Source organism: Colletes gigas, unplaced genomic scaffold, assembly GCF_013123115.1.
Source record: "Colletes gigas isolate AHSC1104 unplaced genomic scaffold, ASM1312311v1 Colletes_gigas_Sc00001, whole genome shotgun sequence".
NCBI lineage: Eukaryota > Metazoa > Arthropoda > Insecta > Hymenoptera > Colletidae > Colletes > Colletes gigas.
This window is the reverse complement of record NW_025106630.1, coordinates 12,863,373-12,887,916: the sequence shown is the minus strand read 5'-3', so window position 1 is coordinate 12,887,916 and position 24,544 is coordinate 12,863,373. Positions and strand designations below refer to the sequence as shown.

The 24,544-nt window shown below is 44.5% G+C and overlaps 1 protein-coding gene across 2 annotated transcripts in view; it reads right to left on the bottom strand.

The window, feature by feature from the left end:
* The window catches only part of LOC122397446, an 88,825-nt gene that overhangs the window by 12,667 nt on the left and 51,614 nt on the right, over positions 1–24,544 (bottom strand). The window contains exons 6-10 of one of the 2 annotated variants that reach the window (XM_043396601.1): positions 19,707–19,846; positions 13,969–14,140; positions 13,725–13,851; positions 13,396–13,476; positions 9,954–9,986 (exon numbers count right to left, since the gene is read on the bottom strand). In XM_043396601.1, the coding sequence (XP_043252536.1) occupies positions 9,954–9,986; positions 13,396–13,476; positions 13,725–13,851; positions 13,969–14,140; positions 19,707–19,846 (553 nt within the window). The remainder of the gene's footprint in view (positions 1–9,953; positions 9,987–13,395; positions 13,477–13,724; positions 13,852–13,968; positions 14,141–19,706; positions 19,847–24,544) is intronic. The other variant, XM_043396606.1, reaches the window with a different exon arrangement.

Here is a 24,544-nt window from a genome sequence, read left to right as displayed (position 1 = left end):
GAAACGCCATCGGAGAAACGATCGATCAAGCTTGCGTATGCGTAAGGTAGATGCGCGGAAGATCGTTCGAATCTCGAGGTTTGTACTTTTATTCCGGGGTATTTTTGCACAACACTCGATTCGCCAAAGAAACGAAGACTGTATAGGAAGGTTATTTCGGTATTTAATCATGGCGCCATTGCGACAGCCTTCTACCGAGCTAACATTTATCGTAAGGTGGTCGAGCCTGGCACCGAGTTCCAGAAACGAAGATCCATCGTACAACGATTCTGGAGAAGGAATCAGGCAGAATCACGGATTCGAAGTATCCGGGACACGGAAGTTTCGACGGATCTGTGCTCAAAACATTGTTGCACAGGGCTAACTAGTGCTCTATCGCTGTTTCAGAAGCGTTTCTAGGAGGCGCAGTTCGCCCTTCGAGCCGAAAAGAGACTAAAACTTGGCAAGAAAAATAGTTAAAAAAGGTTTCGAATCGCGCGAACCGGTAGAAAATCGAGATGCATCTGTCTCTCGAGTGGTTAGTCGGCTCGAAGCGTCGAATTCAGAGTGAGTGAAAAATCGTTTTGAATACAGGTCGCGTTCTCCGAATGGATCTTCGTGTCTTTCGATTCCTTCGATGCCCTCTCACGCGGTTGTCGACGATAGGAAGCTTCGCGTACCCAATGGTACTTCCTTTTTACGTTTCACAAAAAAGTAAAAAAAAAAAAACTCTATAGAAAAAGTCGACGCTTGAATTGTCCATACGAAGCGTTTTATTTTGACAAACGTCGAGCGTTCTCGACAGGAACCATTGGGTGCTAGACGTGTTCCTATTTCGTTCTGCGTGATCGATTCGCGGAGGATCGGCTCGAGGAGACCTGACTGTCCCGGGGAAAACGGAAGATCGATCAGAAGCGTTCGTTTGGCAAGGCTTTGCAGTCTTCCATCATCGTCTCGAGGTTAGACCAAAAATTGTCATCTTCGATGGTGGATCTGTTATCGCGAATTCTCAAGATTCCTCCATGCACCGACGCAGATTGACTCTGGCTACGAAGGAACGCGAAAATAGGCGAGCGGATTACGAGCTTCCAGGTGAAGGTTCGCGAGGTCAGGTCTTCTCGAACGCCTGGATCTTCCACGGTCGAGATCTATGCGCACTTTCAACAGAAATGAACTCACCGTACGCGATGGTAGGTGGGGTCGTATTCGGACCAGACCGTCGGGTTACCATCGGGTTACCATGGCGGCCATGGTGCCCATGGTCGGTTTACCGATGGTGAGCGTGGACGTAAGTAAAAGGACAGAAGTAACCAACAATGTGAGAGCAGCGTCAATGCGGCCGAAGAGAAGAGATAGAGAGAGGCGGTGATGTATATACATATTTTTTTTGATTTTCAAATTATTTTTTTTCGATCAGTCGCACGGACAGTCCGACGTAGGAGATTCGAATCGTACGTTAGACAGATTTTGTTTGTTTTGGCAGTTTTAGTTTCGGATGGTTGATATAGTGGTGGTTGGTTGGTGGTTGGCGAAGGTGGTTGTAGAATGTGGCGTAAAGAAAAGAACACATAGAACAGACAAGAAAAAGAGTGCACAGCGTAAGTGGCGTCCAAGTCAGAAGCGTGTGCGTTAGAATTTTTGGAAATTGTTGCGCAAGGCGGTCCTTGGACGCGTTTAAAAATTTATCAAAGAGGAACTGTTCTATTAGTTTCTTGTTGTAGAAAATATTTTATCACCGAGTCTCGGAGGAGCAGGAAAACATAAGTGTTGCGTACTAAGGAACGCCTTGTATTTCTTTCTCTCTCGTACAGACTGGGCCAAAGGTCGCGAGGTCACGTGGAAAAAGAGGACGATTAACCCCTTGTACGAAATTTTTTTTTTCGAGAAGGACGACTTGAACAGATTGACTCCGTGGTGAAATTTGATTTTCCACTTCGATTCGAGTCGGAACGAACGACCACTCCTATTTGGCCCACCCTGTACGCAATGATTTTCAATTGCAAATCAGTATCTCCGGGGTCGAATCTACGGCGCAAAAGACGAAAAGAATGTTATATGGACCGTAGGATCTTCCAGGCCCTGGTTCTCGAGTTACGACGAATCGAAGAAACTGTTCGCTGTGTCGCGATACTGTGCGATTCTATGTTTCGTAAATGCGTTCTGATTAAGTATGGAACTGGGTTCTGTAAATCTAGCGTAAACGAGTTTATTCGCTATAATGAACAAATATATAGAGAAAAAGTAAGCTGTACATGATTTTTAAAAGAAATTTTAATGTAAGGATCTTGTTCATATTTGAATTTGTTTAGTCTTGATACTATATTTTATATAAATACTGTACCACGACAAAAATATCAGATTAAATTGGAACACCTCACAGCGAGCACCCTCTTTTAGGCCACCATAACTCGAAAACTAAAACCTGCACAACCTGGGTTCATACAATATTTTTTTATGAATTTTCCCTCTAGATTCACCTCTCGAGGTACTCAAAGGCAGTCAAGAACTTTGTACACAGTAGAACTTCCATTATCCGAGTGTCCATTTTTCTGAAGCTCAAGAGATCTAGATTTCCAGTATTCTCATAATTTCTACATATTCTTCGCTAAAATACGCGTCGTTTGCCTGTTGAAACATTAAAATCGTCCAATCCGTTCAGGAGTTATGATTTTTTAAAGATACGCATGAAATTTCAGTGAAACATATCAACGGTATGGTCAGACATATTTTCGGTAATTTTTTTCTCGAAAATGGCTAGGAATTCGGGGGTATGTCTATTCACCAAAAATGATTGTAATTGACCCCTACACACGAAAATAATATTTTCAAAACGATTTGAAATTTTTTAATTTCGTCGAAAATTTCACCACCTATTCGAATTTTTTTCTGGAAAGTGGGTAGGAATTCAGGGGTATATGTATTGACCAAAAATGCTTGTAATTGACCTCTGCAATTAAAAATAATTTTTCCAGAACGATTTGAAACTTTTCAATTTCGCCGAAAAATTTAGGCACCTACCCCCTGTCGATTTTTCTTTAAAATTCGTTTTTCATTTTTAATTAATTTGTTTGACATCCTACAGAAAAGTTGTCTAATACTTTTTTGTAGGTACCCATGAGCTCTACTTCAGAAAAAAATTTCATTGAAATATATTCACTATTGTAGGAGTTATGGCTGTTTGAAAATTGGACCACTTTTATGTGGTTTTTCTCATTTTACGGGGTCAAGGAACAACTTTTCGAATATTTTTACAATTTCTACATATTCTCCACAAAAATACGCGTAGTTTGCTTTTTTAAACATTGAAATCGTCCTATCCGTTCAGAAGTTATGACGTTTTAAAGATACGCATGAAATTTTCAGGGGACATTTCTGGCCATACATTATGCTTTCGGTAATGAATTTTTTTCTCGAAAATGGTTAGGATTTCAGGGGTATGTCTATTCACCAAAAATGATTGTAATTGACCCCTAAACACGAAAATAATTTTTTCAGAACGATTTGAAATTTTTATTTTTCGCCGAAAAATTTGTCCACCTGCCCAATTAATTTCTGTAGGTATCCAATCACCTCCTAATTTTCAGACTGTTATGGCAGTCAGATTGGGCCATGAAAGTCCATAAGATGTATAATTCGTCTATGGTAATACTTTTAATAGCAATGCTCGAACGTTTTCTCGTGTCGCAGAGCATTCGCGGCGCCGTTAAAAAACGTTCTCTCGATCAGAGGCGCAAAAAGAGCGTAAAACTCCATCGTTCTCGCGTTAATTCAGAAAATGGAAGTTCTTCTGCGTGTTTGCGGCCCGTCTGTCGAGGATATCCGGCGCGGGAACCGTCGTTCTCGTCGCCCCGTAAATTTTTCCATCCAGGAATCCCCGATCGTTTCGCGCGAAAATAATTCCCCAAGTACCCGGTGCGTGAATCGAAACCGTTCGGGGGTCCAAAAAACATTCGTGCTTCGCAGAATGTCGAGCGAATTATTTCCATCAGCCCCGGGATACACGGCTGTTTCATCGCGGAACACGGTCGCGGTGCAAGTGGCCACTGACACAGAAATATTCGGACCGCTGGCGTAATAATGGTAAACGCGGTCACGGAGTTTCCGGATTTTACGATTTCGCGGAAAACGCGGAGAGAGACAACACACACAGAGAAAGAGAGAGACAGAGAGAGGCGTGCTTCAGCGGTATTCCGACGCGAAATTATCGCTCGAAGGATTTATCGAACGCCGCGAACAGAATTATACCGGAGATCCTCGATCAGGGCCGCGGATAAAACATGGATGATCGAATTTCATTAGTCGATATTAAAACGGTGATCGCTGAAAGCATAAGAAGGTGATTCGTTAGTGGGATACGTGGGCGGTCTGCGTTCTCGTAGACTCGGTGGCTGACCCCTCTTTTCGATCGACAAAATATTCGTTGAACGAATCTGGCGATCGACGCTCTTCTTGTCTTCGTCTTCCTTAGAACTTTTGATATCCGAAAGATCGTTCGTTTTTTCAAGATCGCTCACGGACCGCGGACGATGCAAATCTAGTCTACGAATCCAGTTGAATTTTCGATAATTTAATACTTATTTTCGAGACTTGAGAATTAATTTTAGTTTCAGAGTGAAAAGTGTTAATAACACAGAGTTGAGATTAGTTTGAATAGAAAGAGACACCGGTTACAATCATATTTATGTACGCTTCTCGATCCCGTGGGTCGACAATTTTTATTCCAGCCGCGACTCGTCGATGATTAATTTATGCGCGACGCGTCGCGAGATTAGATTTGCATTTCCCGGTGGTGGCGTTCATGGAAAAGGAAAAAAAAAAAAAAAAATGCATCTTATCGGGAGGCAAGATAGATCGTTTCGACTTCCGATGGTACGCAGACCGCCCCTCGATAACTTCGTGATTACTTTCAGCGCGTCAAACGATTTTTTCTCTTCTCGTCTCGTTCTTTAAACTAAATCGCGACGGTATCTAAAACGAGGGGAAAGTAATCTCGATAGCACGAGTATCAGGAGGTCACGCCAGACATTCGAAACGTGTTCTCCGCGCGGTAATTAACCGCCACGCAGACGCTACCTGGAAAAACTGATTAAGAAAAACCTTTTGATTAATAAAAAATTGTCGGTCGATCGTACGAGAGTCGCCCTGATTCTCGTTTCGAGGCGCGCGCGCGCGCGCGCGCCAACGAGGTCTCTTTTCTCGACTCGAGACGAGATTAACGTTAACGTCGAGAGGCGTTACGTATCGACATAATGTCCCGGGCGTTTGCTGCGAGATCAGGCGAACTCTCCGACGATCACCGTGCGAAACACCGATCGATCAGTTCGATTAAGTTTAATCCTAGGATCTACTTGACACTAGCATGCGCGAACAAAATAACGCGTCGCCGCCGAAAGGAGAGGATCGGCCGCGACGCTTTTGAAAAATAGGCGAGTTCGTAAAAAGAACGCGAACGAAAAGAAGTAAAAAAGTTGGTAGTAAAGTAACGTAAAACGATTAAGAAACGAGCAAACCAGGGAAGACAGTCGGAAACAGAGTTCAGGTGGCAACGTAACACCGAAGGACAAGTCCGCCGAGAGGAATTTCAGAGGGTACGAGACGGATGGGCAAAACTCTTATCCGAACGTGGTTCGTCGAAGAAAAATAAACATTTCGATCGAGTAAACGTCGCTGATAAATTTCTGTGTCGTTCTCTCATCGACTATCGTTCGAATAAAATTTTGCCACAACTCTGGTACAAAGCATTACGTTTTCGACTTATTTTTGTGCGTTGTATCGCGTCCTGGGATACACGCTGTATGTAGAATTTAGCATTTTTCGAGAATTATGAGATTTCGGTACCCCCTGCACACCCCTCTCAGGGGCCCCGCTAAGGGAGCAGGCGTGGTTGTATGAAAGAAACGACGAAGACACGATATAGATATATGTATGTCGAATGTCGACGCGACGATGGGTGTAACGGGTGTTTGACGTTCATCAGGAACAAGGTACAGTGTTCTTGGTGTATGATTCTCTTGCTACAGGGTTGCTGATACTAAATGCAATCTCTCTAGGAAGACACGTGTGGTTGTTTCGACTGGCGTTCGGATCATGGGAGGACGAGGGTGATTAATTTCTTACTGCTAATTTTCATTTCGAGTTTGAGAAACTACCGCGCGGAACGATCGGAAAAATGGCGAGCTTATGTTCGATGCAGAAGACACAAGGTATCCATGCATCGAAGCTTTCACCTCGTCTCCTTTCACGCGAACGCAGCCACGGGGAAAAGCGTGCAAGGGCTGAAAGGGGGAGCACGGGTGGTTGTCGTGGGAGGATTCGGAGAGGATCGGTGGTCGAATCGCTAGTCGAGACGTCGTTCTGTCCGAAGATGTCGCGTTGCCCTCGCGATTCGAGGAACGCGAACTGGAACGTCGCAGTCTATTTGAACGAACGAAAAAGGGTAAATAGAAATAATAAAAATACACATAGAAAAGGGAGGTGTAAAAGTTCCAAGGCGACTGAAAGGTAGGAAAGTGGCTCGACGCCATTGGCTGTTTTCTTTGCTCCTGGGCTGCGCGGGAAATGTCTCCGGCGAGGCAACGACCATTACGTTTCATCCGGTTTCTATCTTCGAAAGACTTTGTACGGTTCCTCGGAATTTTATGGCTCGATCTTTGATTTCGATTCGAGCCAAGTTGTTCGTCCAAATTAAATTCACCCTTTCGAAAGACGACGAATAAAAAATTCTGTTTCGTAGGATCTCTAAAAAAATGAAGTTCGAGTGTTTGAGGAGCAAAGTGTGACGACGCTGGGGGGTGGTAATCGCGGCGCGAGGACGCCGAAAGAGTAACAGTTTGATCCGACAACGGGGTTGAAAGGATGCCCCTGGCGTTCGAACGTGGGAGGGAGGGGGGGTTTGTGATCGATGCATCGCGGCCTTCCTCTGGTAATCTCAGGGAAACCCGGTGCGTTCGATCGATCCGGACACGTTTTCCCCGGGAGAGAGAAACGCACACCGCGGAAAGACAGAGTCGACGTTGGCTCTCGGGACCGACAGTGGAAAACAATCGACCGGCTACCCTGGCCTGTTCGCGGTGGAAGATTAACCGTGTTTCGCCCGGATTACCCGTACATCCGTCAACGCCTGATCCGTGGATTGTTCATAGAGGAACGTATTGTCGTTGGTCGGGCATCGATCGCAGGGAATACGAGCGTCCCCTGCACCTAATTCGGGGGTTTTCCCCAGCCGACCCGACCGATCGGCCCACCGAGAGCTTCACGAAACTCGAGAAAGAGGATCGCGTTTCGTAATTGGTTTTCGATGAGTTCGATCGACGCGCCAACTCGATTACCGCAACTTCCGCCCGGCAGAAACAACTTTTCCAGACGCCTTTTACTTTCGCGACGCGCGAACAAAACGCGCCTTAACCCCTTCACGATCGTCCAAGTCTGATTTTAAAAACGATGTTTGTTTTCCATCAAATTATACGTTCGATGCAACAAAAACTTGGAAACATCTTTCTTGGTTGACCCGACAAATTTTAGCGTTGGGGGGGGGGTTAAACATTTTCCACGAGAGTGAATTCGACATCTACGTTGCAATATTATTTGTTCTTACGATATTGTTATACAAGTGGAAACTAAATTTTAGAAGATCTATCTACGAGAAGAGTGTACGAAAATTAAACAAGAAATTCTAAATACATGTGCAATGTTTGAACCGACTAAAATTAATACTTATCAAATTTCTACGACCATGCATTATCCAAATTATCCTTTCGTAATTACTGGTGGAGGGGGATGCTTTCTACCGAGTTTTAGTTGAAACGCGCTTCGCTCGCATGAAATATTCACGAAGCACCTCCTCCCCGATTTTGATGAAGCTTTGCAAGTTCGCAGCCCGGTCATAAATAAAGGATGTGTACATTTTTCTAACCGCGACGGTTAAAAATTTAGAGTACTCTCCAACTGTCCACCTCTCGAGAAGAATGTTTTCCAATTAAATTCGATATTCGAAAGACCAATCGTTGCTCTACTCGCTGGACGCGATCAGACGGGCGGCTAGAGTCGCGATTTTCGCCCGTAAATCCGGAAATGGGTGTCGGTGCGCCATTTTATGCGGACGTCGTGCGACGCTACGTTGGCCAAGCTGTTTAGAGTCGCGGTATCCTCGAACGGGGTCGTAAAACGCGCGGATAAAACAAACTGTTCTCGAGAAACTGCTGGGCCACGGTTACTTAAAGCCCTGCTTGAAAGCTGTAACTCTCGAGAACCTTTTTAATCTAAATGGAAAAGTAGTAACGCGCCACCGGAGAGAGACCTCGGGCCAATTAAAAAGCACTGTTTAGTTTCGAGAATAAAAAGTTTACGCTTGCTGGCGATATATTCCAAATACTGTCATTCTTGGAACCGAGAGAAACGTGAGAAAATTTTGAATGAATTATTCGATCGGTCTCGCCTCGAATTCTCGATGGGATACGCGAAGATCTATCCTCCGATGGTTGCGTGAAATCGTCACGACGCAGAGACGCTATTTGCCCGAGGTTCTATGGCGTTGGTGTATCAGTTGGTCGATCTGGTCGCCACTGACAGAGCCGTCGGTCAATGGGCAGCGAAAACCAGGCGGGGATCGGAGGCGCGAAACGAGGAGAGGAGATGGCGTTTTTGACGAGGGTGACTGGTGAGCGATCGTGTTAAACGCAGCGTGTCAGTAGATACGAGGGGGCGGGGGTAGGGTGGCGGTGGTAAACCAGGCGTTAAAAAGAAAAAAAACAGGCGGTCGAACGAAACAGAACGTTGTAACACAAAGGGGCAAAACCAAGTAAAAGAACACAAAACGAAAGACAGAAAAAGAGAACACCCGTTAAGGAGAGCGTGTTCTCCGATTAATCGTGATCTCAATTCAAAGACTCAACGGTTACAGAGCACGCGCAAAAAGGAACAAGAAGTAGATGAACAAGTAGACACTGTATATACACAGGGTGTCCCGCTCGAGCCATTCAATCGTCCTCTATAGTTGCAACGACGCGAAACGACGCCCCAAAGGGGTGAATACGATCGAATTTTCTTTTCCCTTTCCAACGCGAACAACCAGGTTTCTTTCGTTTCGCGAGCTGCTAGCGCGATATGACGTTAAAACGGCGTTGAAAAATTAGAAATAAAATCGAGTTCGACGAGGGAACGACACGACCGCCACGTTTCTCAGATTTTGGACTGGAAGATTTACCAGAAAACACGAAAGAGTTTGTATCGGGGGAGCCCGAAGAATTTATTTCAGAAATCGACAGAGGAATATTAATATTTCTAGGGACTATCGGTTGAAGAATTTCCCTGGAAAATCGTTTTTAAAATTCTTCCAAGGCGAGACAGTTCGTATCGTGGCAACGCAGAGTGTAAATCGGGCCTGTTTCGAGTCGGACACCTCGCGTACACGTATACACGGAGTCATGTAAGTAGTTATACAGGAACAAAGAGACAAAACAAGTGAGAAAACTATGGCCTGCGCGGAACGCTCGTCGCGAGGCCGTTCTGCTGGCGTCGGCTCGTTACTTTGCTTTTCTACCTCCCCGTCTGGTTCTCGTAACTCCCATCGAGGATCGTTCGAGCGACTCTTCTCTATCTTACGAAATCGAGATTCGAAACGGGCCGCGAAGGTGCGAATCGTTGCTCGTCGATCGATGGCGTTTCGCGAACGACATCGAAGATCGACGAACGAAGGATAATTGTACAGCAGAACGGACCACGTGGACGTGTTCGCGCGCGCACGAGAAAGAAAACACAGAAAAACACGATTCAAAAGTTACTTTCGTACGTATATGTATACATGCACTGCGTCATATATGTATACATATAGCAGGCGCGACGCGAGCGCAGAGAGGCACCCGCGTCGATCACTATGCGGATTTAAAACTCTGATGGGTTACTTGTGGCTTTGTTCAAAATAAAAAAAAAAAGAAATTCTTGCGTCAAGTAAGTCGTCGGCTCTCTCGGGGACTTACCATTCTTTTTTTGGACAACGACTTTGGCTGCGACTTTACGGGGAGTTGCGTATGCCGAACAACGGAGTTTTGAGTGGTAGTAGTAGTAGTAGTAGTAGTAGTAGAAGTAGTAGTAGTAGAAGTAGTAGAGGTAGTAGTAGCATAGTGTCGTGCCGAGATAGGAGGAGTCCAAGGCCAGTGTGATTGATACAAATATAATAGAGAAGGAGTACGATAAAAGACAGTCAGTGCAACTTCCGTGGGCTTGAGGGGGGTGGGTTTCTTTTTTTTTTAAGGGCGGGTACCTAGTTGGGGGGGCTGAGGGGTGCTATGGTTCCGCGGCGATTCGCGAAATCAACGATCAGGGCCGAAATGGAGAATGGATCTATCGTTTCTTTCGCGACTCGCGTGACACCCTGGGCTTCTTTGGAGGCATTTTGGGGGTTGGTTTCTGGACCGTTTCCACGGACCCACGGGGGTGGTTGCTTCCCCAACGATTGGTCCTTTCGATATTTTTTCACTTCTTTGAATTGTCTTCTTCTCTGTTGCCTGATGTTTAACCCCGAGACGTTAACGTAAGCAAATCGAGCAATATATGTAGATCCAAATTCGGTTTCACTTTCACAAAGTTTGATGTGACGTTTTTGTAAGACCATCCCAGCGAGGGTCGAGGAAACGTTCGTCGCGCGCTGAAACGGATCCGTGAGCGTGTATCGAGGGTAAAGGGTCGCTACACCGAAGAAACGGAATAAAAAAGTACGGTGCAGAAGAGTACAAGTGGGCCAAGTGGGCTTGGGATGGACGTGACACGAGAGAAAGTAAAATTGACTTCGGAAACTCGGACAATGGTACACACACACGCACGCACAACACACACAGTCGAGCGGAATAAATCGGAGAAACGAAAGTAAATACAGAGAAAATATTCTGAAATAACACCGAGAAGTAATGTTGCGACCGGTCTGACGTCGAGTCGCGTGGAATCGACGTCGGGCCGATCGTTGCATGCGTGATTCACGTGTCCGCGGCATCCAAGATGGCGTCGAAGGCGTTTTTGCTCTGTATCTTATATTCGTTCGCGTCGATCGAGCCAGAATAGAATCGGGTCTTTCGTGTTTTCGAACGCCTAGGCACTTGGGAATACTGGGCGCCATCTTGACGCGCGCCGAACGAAGGTGAAAAAATATATCTTCTATGTATGTACTATGATCGCAACGATGCAGAAAATGAGTCTACCGGTGACAACGTCAAGAATTCAGGCAGTGTGCCATCCAAGTACGAAAAGTATACGTATATTTATATATACATATGTATATATATATATATATATATATATATAAATATATGTGTTATAAATATATAGATTCAGTCGAGGAGAGGAAATAAAGATATAAATGTAGAAGGGATGAAATAAAGAGCTAGAATAAGACACAGAGACAGAGAGGAAATAAAGAAAAAAATTAGAAAAGATCCGCTCGTACCTCGATGCGAGTACGAAACACGAAAACATGGACGGAAGACAGTGAGAATGTGAGAGAAATGGAAAAACGCGCCGTGTGATTCGATCGTGTGTGACAAAGAAAAGAGTATGATTTAGGGTGTAAATTATTATCTATATTTTGTTGTTTTTTCGTTCCCCGCTCGAGATTTGGGAAAATGATCGTACGGAGAGAAACGAACGAAAGAGGTGAGTAAAAGAAATCGTTCAATACAAGAGAGAAACTCGACACACTGACACTATCTATGAAACAGCTTAAAGAAAAATAGAAATCAATGATAATCAATGAAGCTCTTAATAATGTGACGATTAGAAGAGTCGAGTGGCGCTTCTTACCATCTGTCCGTGCAGCGGGTGAAAATGGAAACAGAAATAGAATTCAAAATCTTCCTGCGATGGTCGAGACATTTCGGGACTTTTTGGGACGCTTTTTTTTTCTCTTTTTCAATGTTTAATTCCCGGGGTCGAGGGGTCGGCGGGGCTTTGGAGTCTCGTCGAACGTGCGTACGCGGGATTCCGTCGATTTTTTTCCCCCGCAATTTCCCGAGAAAGGGGTGAAAATTTTGAAAGAGGCGCGCGAATGGTGAACGACTCGAGAGAAATTTAGGATATTCGCGGGTCGAGGCGTGGCTGCAAAGCTGACGCGAGTTTAATTCAACGATAAATTAATTATTATCGCGTCGAGCGTTACGAGGAACAAAACGAGAGCACGTTTTTGCGAAATTTCGGCTCGTAGAATAGTTTTGTCTCGCGAGATTTCTGAGTCGAAGCTAGAAATGTCCGGCGGACGATCGCCTGTTTCGTAAATTTCTTACGGAAGAATTTAAATTCGAATTCCTCGATACGACTTTCTATCCGAGAATCGAGTTCAGCCGGTCGATGATCTTCGTTCGAGCGCCCCGTGTAATTTGTTTGCTTGTCAGACAACCCGACGCCGCGGAACGTAATTTAATTTCCAAAGGGGAAAAGAACGTTCCTCGCGGCGACGAAACAAAACAGAGATCGGAAACGAAACGAAAATGTTTACGGAATGGACGCAAGCCCGATTCGTCGTACGGATCTTTGCAGCCACGCGATCGATCTTCCCTTTTCGAGCGAACGCGACGATTCAAAAACTCCCTGGCACGCGATTAATGTACGTTTCCGGGTCGTTAAATTGGCCGTGAGTTTCTTTTTGGACGGAGAATCGAATCCTCGCGTTCGCGTACAACGTGAGTCGATTAATTCGTCTTAAACTAAATATGTAACACCTGGGGAACGGTTGCTGTATCTTGCCGATCTTTTGCGGGCGAAAACAAATTTCAGGAACGAGGAGACTCTTCGATGGTGACTTGTTGTATCAAAGATATAGGGAAACTAAAGTTAGAATATGTTCGAAACCATTTAATTTTGATCACAACTGCTGGCTAAATAAATTTCTCTTAGACGGGTTTCTGGAATTTATTTTCGTTGAGAAACGATCAACGAGAAAGAAATGGCTTTCCCTGGGCGTTACATATGGCCTCTCTTAAATCGTGTCTAGAGCAGGTTCGACATCGCCGAGGAAAATAAGTATCAAAGGCTAAGACACGTGTGAAAAATAAAGGCTGACGATTTCGTTGGTCTCCATCTCTATATTGTAACGTTCTGACCCGTACACTTTGTGAAAAGTTATAATAACGAGCTCGATTAAACTAGAAATGTGGAAGTACCGGTTCAAAAATTTTTACCGTACTGCCTATCGCGAATAAAAATAATGATTATCGACGAGAGCTTGGCAACAAAATTCAAAAAGCATCGATGAAATACTCGGACGCAAGCATCAAAGGTACACAGAAAAAGAACACTCTGATCACGATGTAAGAGGGACCAGTCGATTTGGAGGGGTTGAAAAAAAAAAAAATTAAAGAAAGAAAGTAGAATCTCTGCAAGAAATTTGATCGTATTATAGAAGAACGACGAGAGTGAAGTAACAGTGGACATTACCTTCTTCGAGCCCGTCGTCGCCGTCGCTCATAAGCTCGTCGTCCGAGCAAATGTTCAGCACGTTCACCAGCATCTCCGTGACTGCAACACGAAATCAAAAATATGACTGTACACTCGTTCTTTACTGAAATTCACCCCTGAGCGGGCTCTCAAATTCGACAGAATTATTAAATGGTAAATGGGAATCAACTGGGTTAAGAAAAAGTCAAAGTAGACGTTGCTGCACAATCTTTAACTTGCACGATTGTTATTTAATTTAAATTGCGTTATTGATACGTTAGAATATTACTGAATACTGTAATCGATGATCAGGATGTTAAGTAGCTCACCTTTTTCACCTACAAACGGGAGAGACCACGTGAAAACGTCCATGAAGTTGGGTAGCCAGTAAGGATGTGGCGAACAGTTGAACTGCCTGATGTTCATCACGTTGTTTTCGTACTTCAGCACGGCTGCCTGCGATCAGAATCAAATATCCTCATAATCATAAGTGAACGAGAAATCCAGGGACCCGCTATTTCTCCGCTATTATGTTTGCAAAGAATAAATGAAATTTGTTAGACCTTTGCTCACCTTGTTATTATAAACGTCGAGATAGTTGGGCGCGCTGAAGATGGTAATTAGCGATGGGAAGCCCGTCACCTGGGATTTCCGGTACATACGATACCCTGCATCCTGCGCCTCGTGTGCCCTTATGATGCTGAGAAGGTTGTTGTTCTGCAGAAAGTCGCAGCACGCCGCGTAACTGCGAAAACAACCGACGGGGCTCGATTAGTTTTCGCGTACGCGTTGCTACGTATTCCGCGAACAACGCTCGGAATCCTCTCGAATCGAGTGGCTTCCGTTGTTGCGTTTCTTCCCGGGTAACGCTCGAATTAATTTAAATTCAACGTAATGCCAGGCCACGTTCGTTCGCCCTTAAATTGAACAGATGGCGACGAAACTTTTTGGTTGATCCGAAAGTTTCGCGTTTTGGGGGCCTCCTTAATTAAAACTTCGAGTTTGAATTATAATAATTGATATTTTCATATGAAATTTTTACAAAAAGTAGTTCGAGAAACGTACTTTCGAAAACATGAAATATTTGTCAGAAAAAGTTTCACAGTTACGTCGAAAAAAATTCTTGAAAATTGCTTTTATTTTCGTCACGGTGGTTTCCCTTAAGTTCGAGGATCCCTGAGTTGCTTGGAAGCCAACGATAGGGGATGCTTTCTGTCGAAACGTCGCGAAGGACAGCGAGAAATTACGGAGTCGAATGGCAAAGTGCAGTCGCGAAATGGCGAGACACGCTCGTAACGTTCAAGAGATCTTTTGCCAATGCGCCCGCTGGCCTAGTAGCAATTCCGTAATGGTCGCTAAGCTATAAAGAAAATGTTCGGGACGCCTTGCCGCCCTTCTTTCATCCACCGTCCCGAAAGACGGACTCGTAAAACCCTCAGCGAGAACTGTCTACCCCTGGTACGGCTCTCGAAACCTTTTTTATTACTTCCTCGTAAACGCAGTGACCTCCATTCCGAAACCAGGGGTTGCGGGCAACCCCGATGGGAGCGTTTCAACGTTCAAGGGTCTCGTATCGATTCTTACGTTTTAACGCCCGTTCTGGCAATCGAACGTCCACGTGCTCAAAAATATTAACACCTTCCTACTTAAGGGGGACCTTAAATTGTAAACCGCCAAACAATTCGAATTTTTAGACAAACAGAACCGGCTGATCAAGATGCAAGAAGTTGCATAGTTTTTTTATAAAAAAAAATAACAAAGTTTTAAAATTACTTTCCTTCGACGTTTCGATTTGAGAATTGAAAGTCCTGGCAATAAAAGTTTACGAACAAAGCGTTTGTGAATTAATAGATCGACCACTGTTTTATAACAGAAAGATTCGTTTGCCTGTCGCCCCGCTGCTCGAAAATTAACAAAGGAGCTCGCATCGATAAATCCGCGTTCCCGTCGTTGGTACAAACGACAAAATGTTTTACTCGCAACATTCCATATTTGCGTGAATTGATTTGTCCCGTTGAATATGCGTCCCTGTCACGGCACATCAGCCCGGCCATTAACGTTTCGCGTCACTGGGAAACAGAGAAACATTTTATTCGAACAATATATAACCAAGAAGACCAACGAGCAGCAATTTGTTCGTGACGTTTATTCGATGGGACGATTAAACATCCAATAGAAAACATTTTCGTTCCTTTTTGCTCGACGCGTCCGGCGAAACTAAATGAAAAGACGCGCGGGATTAATCAGCTATTAACGCTGGGATTTACAGAACGCGTCAAGTTGATTAATTTTTAGCTATATCGAGTTTTGTCGACGCAGCGATAGGAAATCCTAATTAGCGTTAAAATAAATATTAAATATATTACGGAATAATAACTGCGTTGGGGTTCGTTAGAGTTGAACAGAAAGTAAATATATTTGTTTGGAACGGGTCAAATTTGATCACTGTATATTCTTAAAAATTTGCTTGTACTTCGCTTGTAATTTGTAGAAGAATAGTGCATGCTACTTTTGCGATGAATTTTTCGCTTTCACGTAGTAATAAGGTTGTAGGAATGGAATGGCGCCAGGACTTTCGGGCCGCCCTGTTTCGGGGGTTTACGAAATCCGACGTGAAACGCGAGAGGCTTTGTCGGGGAAGATAGCTCGCTTGCTTTCGATTCCACGCAACAGAAGCTATCTGTCGGCCGTCAAATTCAATACGGAGCAATCGCGCCGCGGGAAAATATTGCGCGCGTTTTATCGCGTCGTCCCGACACGATGATTTATCGTTCGCTCGGTATACACTGGAAACGCATTTAATTTTAGCTGAAAGCAGCCTCAAGACGCCGTCGAGATACACGGCGAATTTTAACGGGAAAATTATTGCCTCCTCCCCCTGAACGCAAAACGCGGGACAAATTTATGTTGTTGCGCGCGATAGATAGATCTTCGACATCGACAATTGAAATATAGATTAATTTATTAGAGGATTCGGAAGCTGTCCACTGGTGATTTCCCAGGACAATAAACACAAATTTCTACGTTTTAAAATGTAAACACGAAAGGGTGTTGCATAGAAAAAGTGGTTAAAATTATAACCTACGATCCAAACGATTAAAAAGGGCGTAAAAAAATTGTTTCGAGCGATTCACACCACGGTGTTTCCAGTAAAGCTGTTTCCAGGAGGTTTTTTCCTCCCCTGAATCGGTGGTTTGGCCCGTGGTGCGTCGGTGGAAAAAGATAACGTTGAACGTACGTGAAATTTGTTGGAAGGTTGGCCGGAAGCCCGTTGCAAGGGAGGCTTAAAACGCTCTCGAGAATTTTGCTCGCGTTGCCGCACGCGAGGTTGCACGCGAAAACTCGTGATAACTCTCTCGTGGAGTAATTTTATCCGGGCGATCGAACGCGATAACAGAAGTACGGGCCGAGCATTTAGAAATTATAATGCGACCGATAAATCATCGTCATCCGACCGCGGGTCGTCTCGCCGGAATCGATTCCGACCGAGGAACCTGCAAACGCGGACAGATCAATTCTCTTTTACATTAATTATCCCAATTACTCTCTGGAAAACACTCCACAGAGTCAGCTAACAATTGCACCTCGAAACTAGGGACTATCCTCACCGGAGGAGTTACAATTTTCATAGATTCCTTCGTGGATGAGCGTTTTGGAGAGAATGGAAAATTATTTTACCGCGTCGAACGGCGCGAAAGAGCCTCGATGTTTGAATGATAAATGGAACGAGGAACGGAAACGCAAACGCGGGATAAATTTTCGTAATCGACGCGTAAAGAGCCCCCGTTTGCAAATTAAAATCCGTTAATGGATATCCGGGCTAAGCTACGGGTGAAAATTTTAATTATTCGCGAATAAAACACGACTTTGCCTCCGATTTCCGGATTCGCATTTTTCCGTTGATTGCCGTTCGATTGCTTTTTTTTTACGGTGGTCGTTTCCAAGGTGCTGGCTCGAAGGTTGTCGCGACGCCGGGCGTCTAGGGCGTCGATGTCGAGTTCGTGTAAACAAATTAAGCAGCAGACGTCAGACGACCGACCTTTTTCGCGCGCCTATAACTGACCTGGCCAAGGACCGTGAGAAACGCTCGCGCGCAGGTAAAGGCAAGGTCGAACGCGACCATTAGGCGCCGTTCACACCGGGACGATGATTAATGCGGCTGCTCGAGACCCGCCATGTTGCTGATACAATGAAGCCTTTGGAGACTACGCGATACTGACCAGCCTGCCATAGCCACGATAGTGATTGATGCCACGTTTATGTCAGCGAGGGAAACATTTTTAGGTGCGCGCATAAATTCGACTCGATTTACTGCCAACTCCTCGTTTCTCACGCCTGGGAATTTACGTCGTATAAATATCTTCGAGCGCGCGATAATTCCATTTCCTAGCGTAGACACTTTGCATTCCAACTTTTGGGAATGGGTTGAAATTCTTTTTATTACGGTATACCTAGTCTAAATATCACTAGATATATAATTTCTTTTATCGAATAGTTACTTATATCAATATTTGTGGACGGAACTTATTTATTTAGGAGCCTGAGAAATAATATTTTCCAACCGTACGTCCACTGGAGTTTGCTGTTCTGAACGCGTGACAATTAGGTGTAAATAATAGACAGGTACGGTCTGCGCGACAAGTTCACCGTGCAGTCAACGTCCCAAGATAAATAAACAATTGGTTCGTGTATATAGCCGGTGGTTAGTACGAACCTGACCGTAGCCTTGCGTTAATTAACAATAAACGGATGCCTAGATCAAGGCGACGCCAGGTTTCAGTAGTACGGGTCAGCGCATGGCCGGACGAAATTGATTCGCTAACGAAGAATAATTTCGAACGAATTTAGGCAAAACGCAATCTCTCTCTTCATTAGCCCGGCTAATTATCCACGGAATCATATTGGATTACGGAATCGTTCCCCGTAAACAACGTTAATTAGCGACCACGTAATTGTTGGATTTTTTAGTAGTCGAGCAAACCCGTGCTTCGTACTACTGTGTGTCCCTCGTTCTGACATTTTTCTATCGAACGAAGGCTTTCGGAAACGATGTAAAATTCGTAATCGCGATCAAACGATCTCTACTTTCTTCCAGTGGCTGAATAATCACGTACCGATTCGATAACGAATACACGAGAGGCAAAACTAATAAATTAGAGGTGATTTTTCCCCAATTTCTTTAACGAACATTCGATTTGGAAAAAAAGCGTTTCGCAGGGATATCGATTCGAGCCGAAAGAAAGAAACCGTTCGCCCCGAAGTGCCATTTATTCCGTTCAAACGAATGTAGTAAACGCGAAAAGCATTCTCCTTTCGCCGTTTTCCAGCATATTTTCGCGATTCATTTTCGACAGCGCGCCAGCCACGGGATCGTTCGTTTATTTTCCAACAAATCACGGGCGCGCGGATTTTTTCCCATTTTCGCGTCCGTCGAGGCGTTTATCGCGTTCATCCAACTAATATTTTCAGCACCTGGGATCGTCTATTTCTCCCGATAACGGGCTGAATTTCATATCGCGAGCCCGTTCGATCCCAACGACGGGACCTCCCCTCGTCCGGAGAGACAAAATAACGTAGCGTTAAAAAAATATTAGCCAAATTGGCGAGATTGCAGGGGCGTGGCTGTTCCTAATCAACGCCAAAAGGCGCAGGGATCCTCTTTGTTCTCGATGGGGACGAGGGGGGGAAAAAAAATATTTTCGTCTCTCCGCGAGATATTTCACCCCCTCGCGTTTCCGTTTCACTTTCAGCTGCACCCTGCGTCCTTTTCCCTCTCGCTCGTTACCCCATTCAACGAGTAATTACCCGGTCGTTTGTCCCGCCGAACGCTCGAACGCGAAAACCAAACGAGCCAACTTCGGGACAAATTTCGCCGGAAGTGCGCCCTCCGTTCGCGTCCCCGCCGGCTAACACTCCACCCTTTCCTTTCCGCCATCCGGCAAAATTTTAATAACAATCCTCGCGGAGGCTTTGAACCGTCCCTCTTCGCGAGACACTTTCGAACGACCTCGATAAAAGTTTCACGATCTTTTTTCCCGTTTGGAAATTCATCCCACGAAAGGACTCGATTCTACGGACTGTGAAGGGACTTTTGAACCTTCTCTGATCAAACGTTCCAAAGCAACAAGGTTTATGGTGCTTGGGGACTTTATAAAATGAATATTGAAAGCTTGGTAACCACTGTCTCGTGTCGTACATGATGATATACACTTATAATTTTGTGTAATAATATTCGTAACATTCTCAACTTGATGCCTCGACTAAACAGGTTGGATCTGCAGGACTGAAGATACGGGGAGGGTGTTTCTCACCTGTAAAAGTAGGAACAACCCCTGACGCTATTGTGGGAGAAGTGCTCGGCGTTCTTCTCGTTCCCGAAGTCCTCCAGAGGATCCGACCACAGAAGATCGCACATGGGCCCGAACGCAGGTGGCTCTTTGAACCTGTCCAGCTGCAACAACAAGATTAACATCGAATTTTAAATATAATAAATATATCCAGAAAACCCGGAATTAATCGCTCTTTAATAGCCCGCAAAAAGAAGACACAAAGAAACATGTATTTTTCTTGCCTACAAAGTAGAGTGGCCCCGTAAGTAGTGAGTTTTCCTGAAAGGTTTGAAACCGTTGGTCGTTGGAGGGAGGTTTTTTTCCTCCGATTATGGAACCAGGCAACCAAGCTACTTATTTACTCGAAAGACACACAAGCCAGATTCGCTGGCAGAGTGGTGTCTCCGCGGCATAAAGCACTTGCGAACTCTGTCCTAGATTTGTTTCCCGTGCTCTGTCGAACCGCTCGACGGAATTAAAGGAAAATCAGAGGAGCCTCGGGATGAAACTTCCATCCCGGGGTTTACAGCGTGCCAGGAAAACGACGCAAAGGCGCGTCCCGACAGAGAAACTTTTAAATATTTGAGCCGCCTAGCTCGATCGGGGCGGTTCAATTTCGCAGTGTTCGACGAGCAGTTCGGAACTACAGCCCTCCAAGAAATTCATTTTAGATACCCCCCACCTCACGCTCTACGGGGCAGCGAGACTTGGGGATCGATCGGATTTCGTTGCAACAATTTACATAAAATCGAGCTTCGCATCTTTCGAATAATCGAAGTACAAAACATTGCGATTACATTTCCCGAAAACGATTTGTAATTTGTTCGCGGTTGGCTCGTAGCCCAGAAGAGAGCTAATCAGCCTGTTTGCGCGTGCCATCGGCTGCTTTGTTCTACGAGATCAACATTTGCAATTTAGAAGAGACCCGACTAGGGAAATTAGAGCGAGAGAATCGTCTATATTATGATACAGAGTCACCGAAGTCGAAGCTTCCCCGTTCGTTCTCGCGTCGATTGCTTCTCAGCCGACACGGAAACGGCTTCGATAATCGACCCGTAATCCGCTAAGATTGACGCGAGAGCGAGAAAAAATATACCGAGTGTCCCGACGCGACCGGGGAAAAGATAAATCGTTTTCGATGCACTCGAAAACTGTCGATCAAGTATCGATAATCAGATTTAAGGCATAAGTACCTACTTCTAATTAAAATCGTGTTTAAAGAAAGGATGTAATTTCATTGTTTTTTTTTTTTTTTTTTTTAAATCATTTTAGAGTCGTTTTCCCAGTCGAGGAGAACACCTTGTACGTTTCGAGGGGGAAACGTTTCCAATAATTATCTCTGGCGTAATTACCCAACTGTGACGGGCTGACTTAACATTGACGTATTGGCGTTGTCTCTGTTCGTCGCGGTACAGAGAGCCCCGTGGACTGCAAGTTTTGATCACAACGGGGCAACGCTAATTATGTTGAATGGCATTAGTTCACCGACACACGGTACACGGAGTACCGCCTCCTAAACAGCCAGAACAGGGAATGCAGTTTACACTGTAACGAGCAGTTTGCACCTAATAACGCCAGACGTAATATCATCGGCATTATTGCCTCGGCCAAAGTGGCCGCGTCGTTTTCCCCACCGAATCCATGCGAAATTCGAAACGCCCGAACCCCGTTGCTTCTAATCCACTGATTTTCGCGAGCCGTTGAAAATTATCCTTCGAAGACCATTATTGACGGAGACAATTCTTTTATTATCCAAACACTGTTATTTGTATCAGAAAAATTGTGCACGAGAAGGTTGTTAAGGGATGCTCTTTAAACATTCGGGGAAAGTCGCGAGCAAAAGCTGTCTCGCGAACGAAACTGAAATTTTTATTCGCTATTCATGAATGAAATTTCCTCGAGCCTGTTAGGAACTTTCCCGCCATCTATCTGGCAATTTTTCGTAACGGGAATTGAATTTAATATAAAGTACTTCGTCCCCGAGTCGACGAGAAATTTTTGAGCAAATGTGGTTGCGATATGGGGGAAAAGCTTCTTTACAAACTGCGTCGCACGGAGGGGAAAAAGCTACAATTCGCGTGGGATGAAAAGTTCTGACACGCTCGCGAGAGGGCAAATAAGCCGGGGAAGGTTACCGCGAGAAGTTTTAACACGTTCACTGTCGTTCGAATTCGAGAAAATCGAAATTAGGAATCCCAATATTTATATTAAAACACGCTTGGTTGGGTCCACGTATATACTGTAATATTTATTCAATCAGAAAATTTCTTAGAAGTGGGAAAGAGGTGTGCTAGTCGACGTGTTATCAAAATTTCTGGACAAGTCTGACTAAAATCGATGTATTGTCTATTTAAAACTTCAATAGATTTATCAAGTACATAGTATATTTATTATCAAACTATTGAGATGAATTATCGTGGATGAAATTCAACGATTTAATAATAATAAATTTCCTATAACCTTCGAACATGCGTTATTAAAAATAAATATCTAAAAATTGCTCGTTCGATAAAGATCCTCGCGTCACTGATACTATCTACAACTTTCTACTCTGTATAAGAAATGCTAACAATGTAAATCGATTGATACCAGAGAACGTCTGACTACAGACTGCCTACTACTACTACTGATATTTATCACCCTATCGCTTGCAACTCTTTTCTAATTTTCCTATAATCTTCGACGTTGTATCCCTGGCAATAAATTTACCGGGAAATTATTTATTACTCGAGTCGACAACGTTAGAAAAGATCACGAAGGATAGACTCGTTGCTCGCGAGCAGCATGTGTCGCACCTTTTACGTTCTTATCATTTTACTGCGACGCATTTAACGGGCATATTAATTGCTCGTTAACTGTGCTCGTTACGCTGTAAACGATTGCTGCACAATCTCCAGCACAAAGAAACACGTATGTATGGCGCACCATGCGCGCTGATATCGTTGTGCTTAATTAACTTCGCTGATTGCGACGGAGAATCGAGTTTCGCCTCTGGATTCGAATTAAATCTTGCGAACCAGCCCCTGCAGGATTCAACGTAGACGCGGGTTCGTTCGACAGAGGGATCAAAAATATTTTTTCTAATTCATTTTCTCGAACGAGTATCACGTAAAATACATTTTTACTCGGCAAATTCTAACGAAAGGGGGAAACACGAGATTTTAATCGGACACGATTCGAATTCCGTGGACAATTCTAGTTAAAATGAATAAATGATATGTATTCTTGTTCTGTTTCTCAAAAGTTTACACCGAGTCTGAGCTCCGGATCCAACGTTATTAAAGAGAGATGGAGTATGCAAATTCCAGGACGAATAATTTTGTTATTATCATATCGATTCGCGAATACACGGCACAAGGGGCAAAATATTTAATGCTCGGTACTGGGGCAACAATAGTAACGAGAAGATTAAAAGTAACTCTCGATGGAATTAACAAGACGAAGAATTCTTTTCCACACGGGCTCGGACCACCCCTTTGTTCGTCTAATAATACAGCTCTATGCATAAACGAACGTTCCTCGCCGTCTAACAAACGCGGCCGTCCCGCTTACGGTTAATTTCCTTTCAACCGGCGGAAGTTCTCCCATTAAATAATACTTGGAGTCAGTCGAGCAGGATATTCCCTCTTCCAATCCGACCAGGGTTTTGCGTCTCCGCGAATTAAATTATTACGAGCACGGCTTTCGCACTGGACATTCGCGTCTCCTGAATATTTCAACTCCAATTCGCGTTAAAACAGAAATTTCGTGTGTACGTCGCTTTCGAAACTAGCGAGCCCAGGATCAGAGGCAACGCGTTAAAAACAACGAAATACAAATAAATGTAAAACAACAGAATTTCACTGGTATAAAGATCCCTGGACATTAGGATATTCTGTTTTATTTTTAACGAGTCCTTGATCTGGAAATTACGCCTGGTCGTATTTATCGGTTGATAAATGAAGGTTTTAAAATACGCAATAGCTTCCGGGGTAACGGGCTTAATAAAACAGAGAAATGCACGAGAGCCCAGGGATTCAGCAAATTGACTTAATTCAGACCCATCGTCCGTACTTGTTATGCTGATTCGTTGAGCTAATTAGACCGCTTAATTTTCGCGAGCTGCTCGAAGCACCGTGGTTGGCTCCTGGGCGAGGCTTGGCCGGGAATTTCGGCCGTATCAACGTGTTAGACGCGTTTAACCATGGTTGGGATTGCTTCAATTACGTTCGAACAGTTTTCCCTCACGACCTTGCTTTCACAGATTTTCCAAGACATCGAGAACTCGACGAAGACGAAACGCGTGATTGAAGCAATAAGAGTCGTTAATAGTTAAATCGTCGAGATCTATCCGATACTAGAAAATATACAGAGCTGTTTTTTAAACCTTTCTCGAATCCCTATTCCGCTCGAGACATTTTCCAGCCAAACAAAGGGGAAGATCTACCAGTCTCGAGGAAAAATTGCTGGAGATCATCGTCTGCTCTTTTCACGAAGTCGAATAAGGAAAAATAGAGCGCAGTGTGTCAGTTTTCGAAGGTCGACAGGGGAGGGTGGAGGGGGAGGAAGGAAAGGGCTGTTGTATCCCCTTGGCTCGCCATTTGCTATTCATATCGGTTGCTCGCGGTCGCAAAACCCGTCTTTTACATACGAGCAGGCGGAATAATACATAACAGAGGGCGAGGGTACGTATCTATGGGGCTCTGATAAATATTGCATATTTGTCAGTCGCCTCTCCGACGCCGGAATTTCTAGCATATTTCGCGCAGACCCGCCTCCCCTCCTGGACCTTCGGTTTCGTCGAGGGTGGCACCGCTCGATCACCGATAGAAAATAAACGA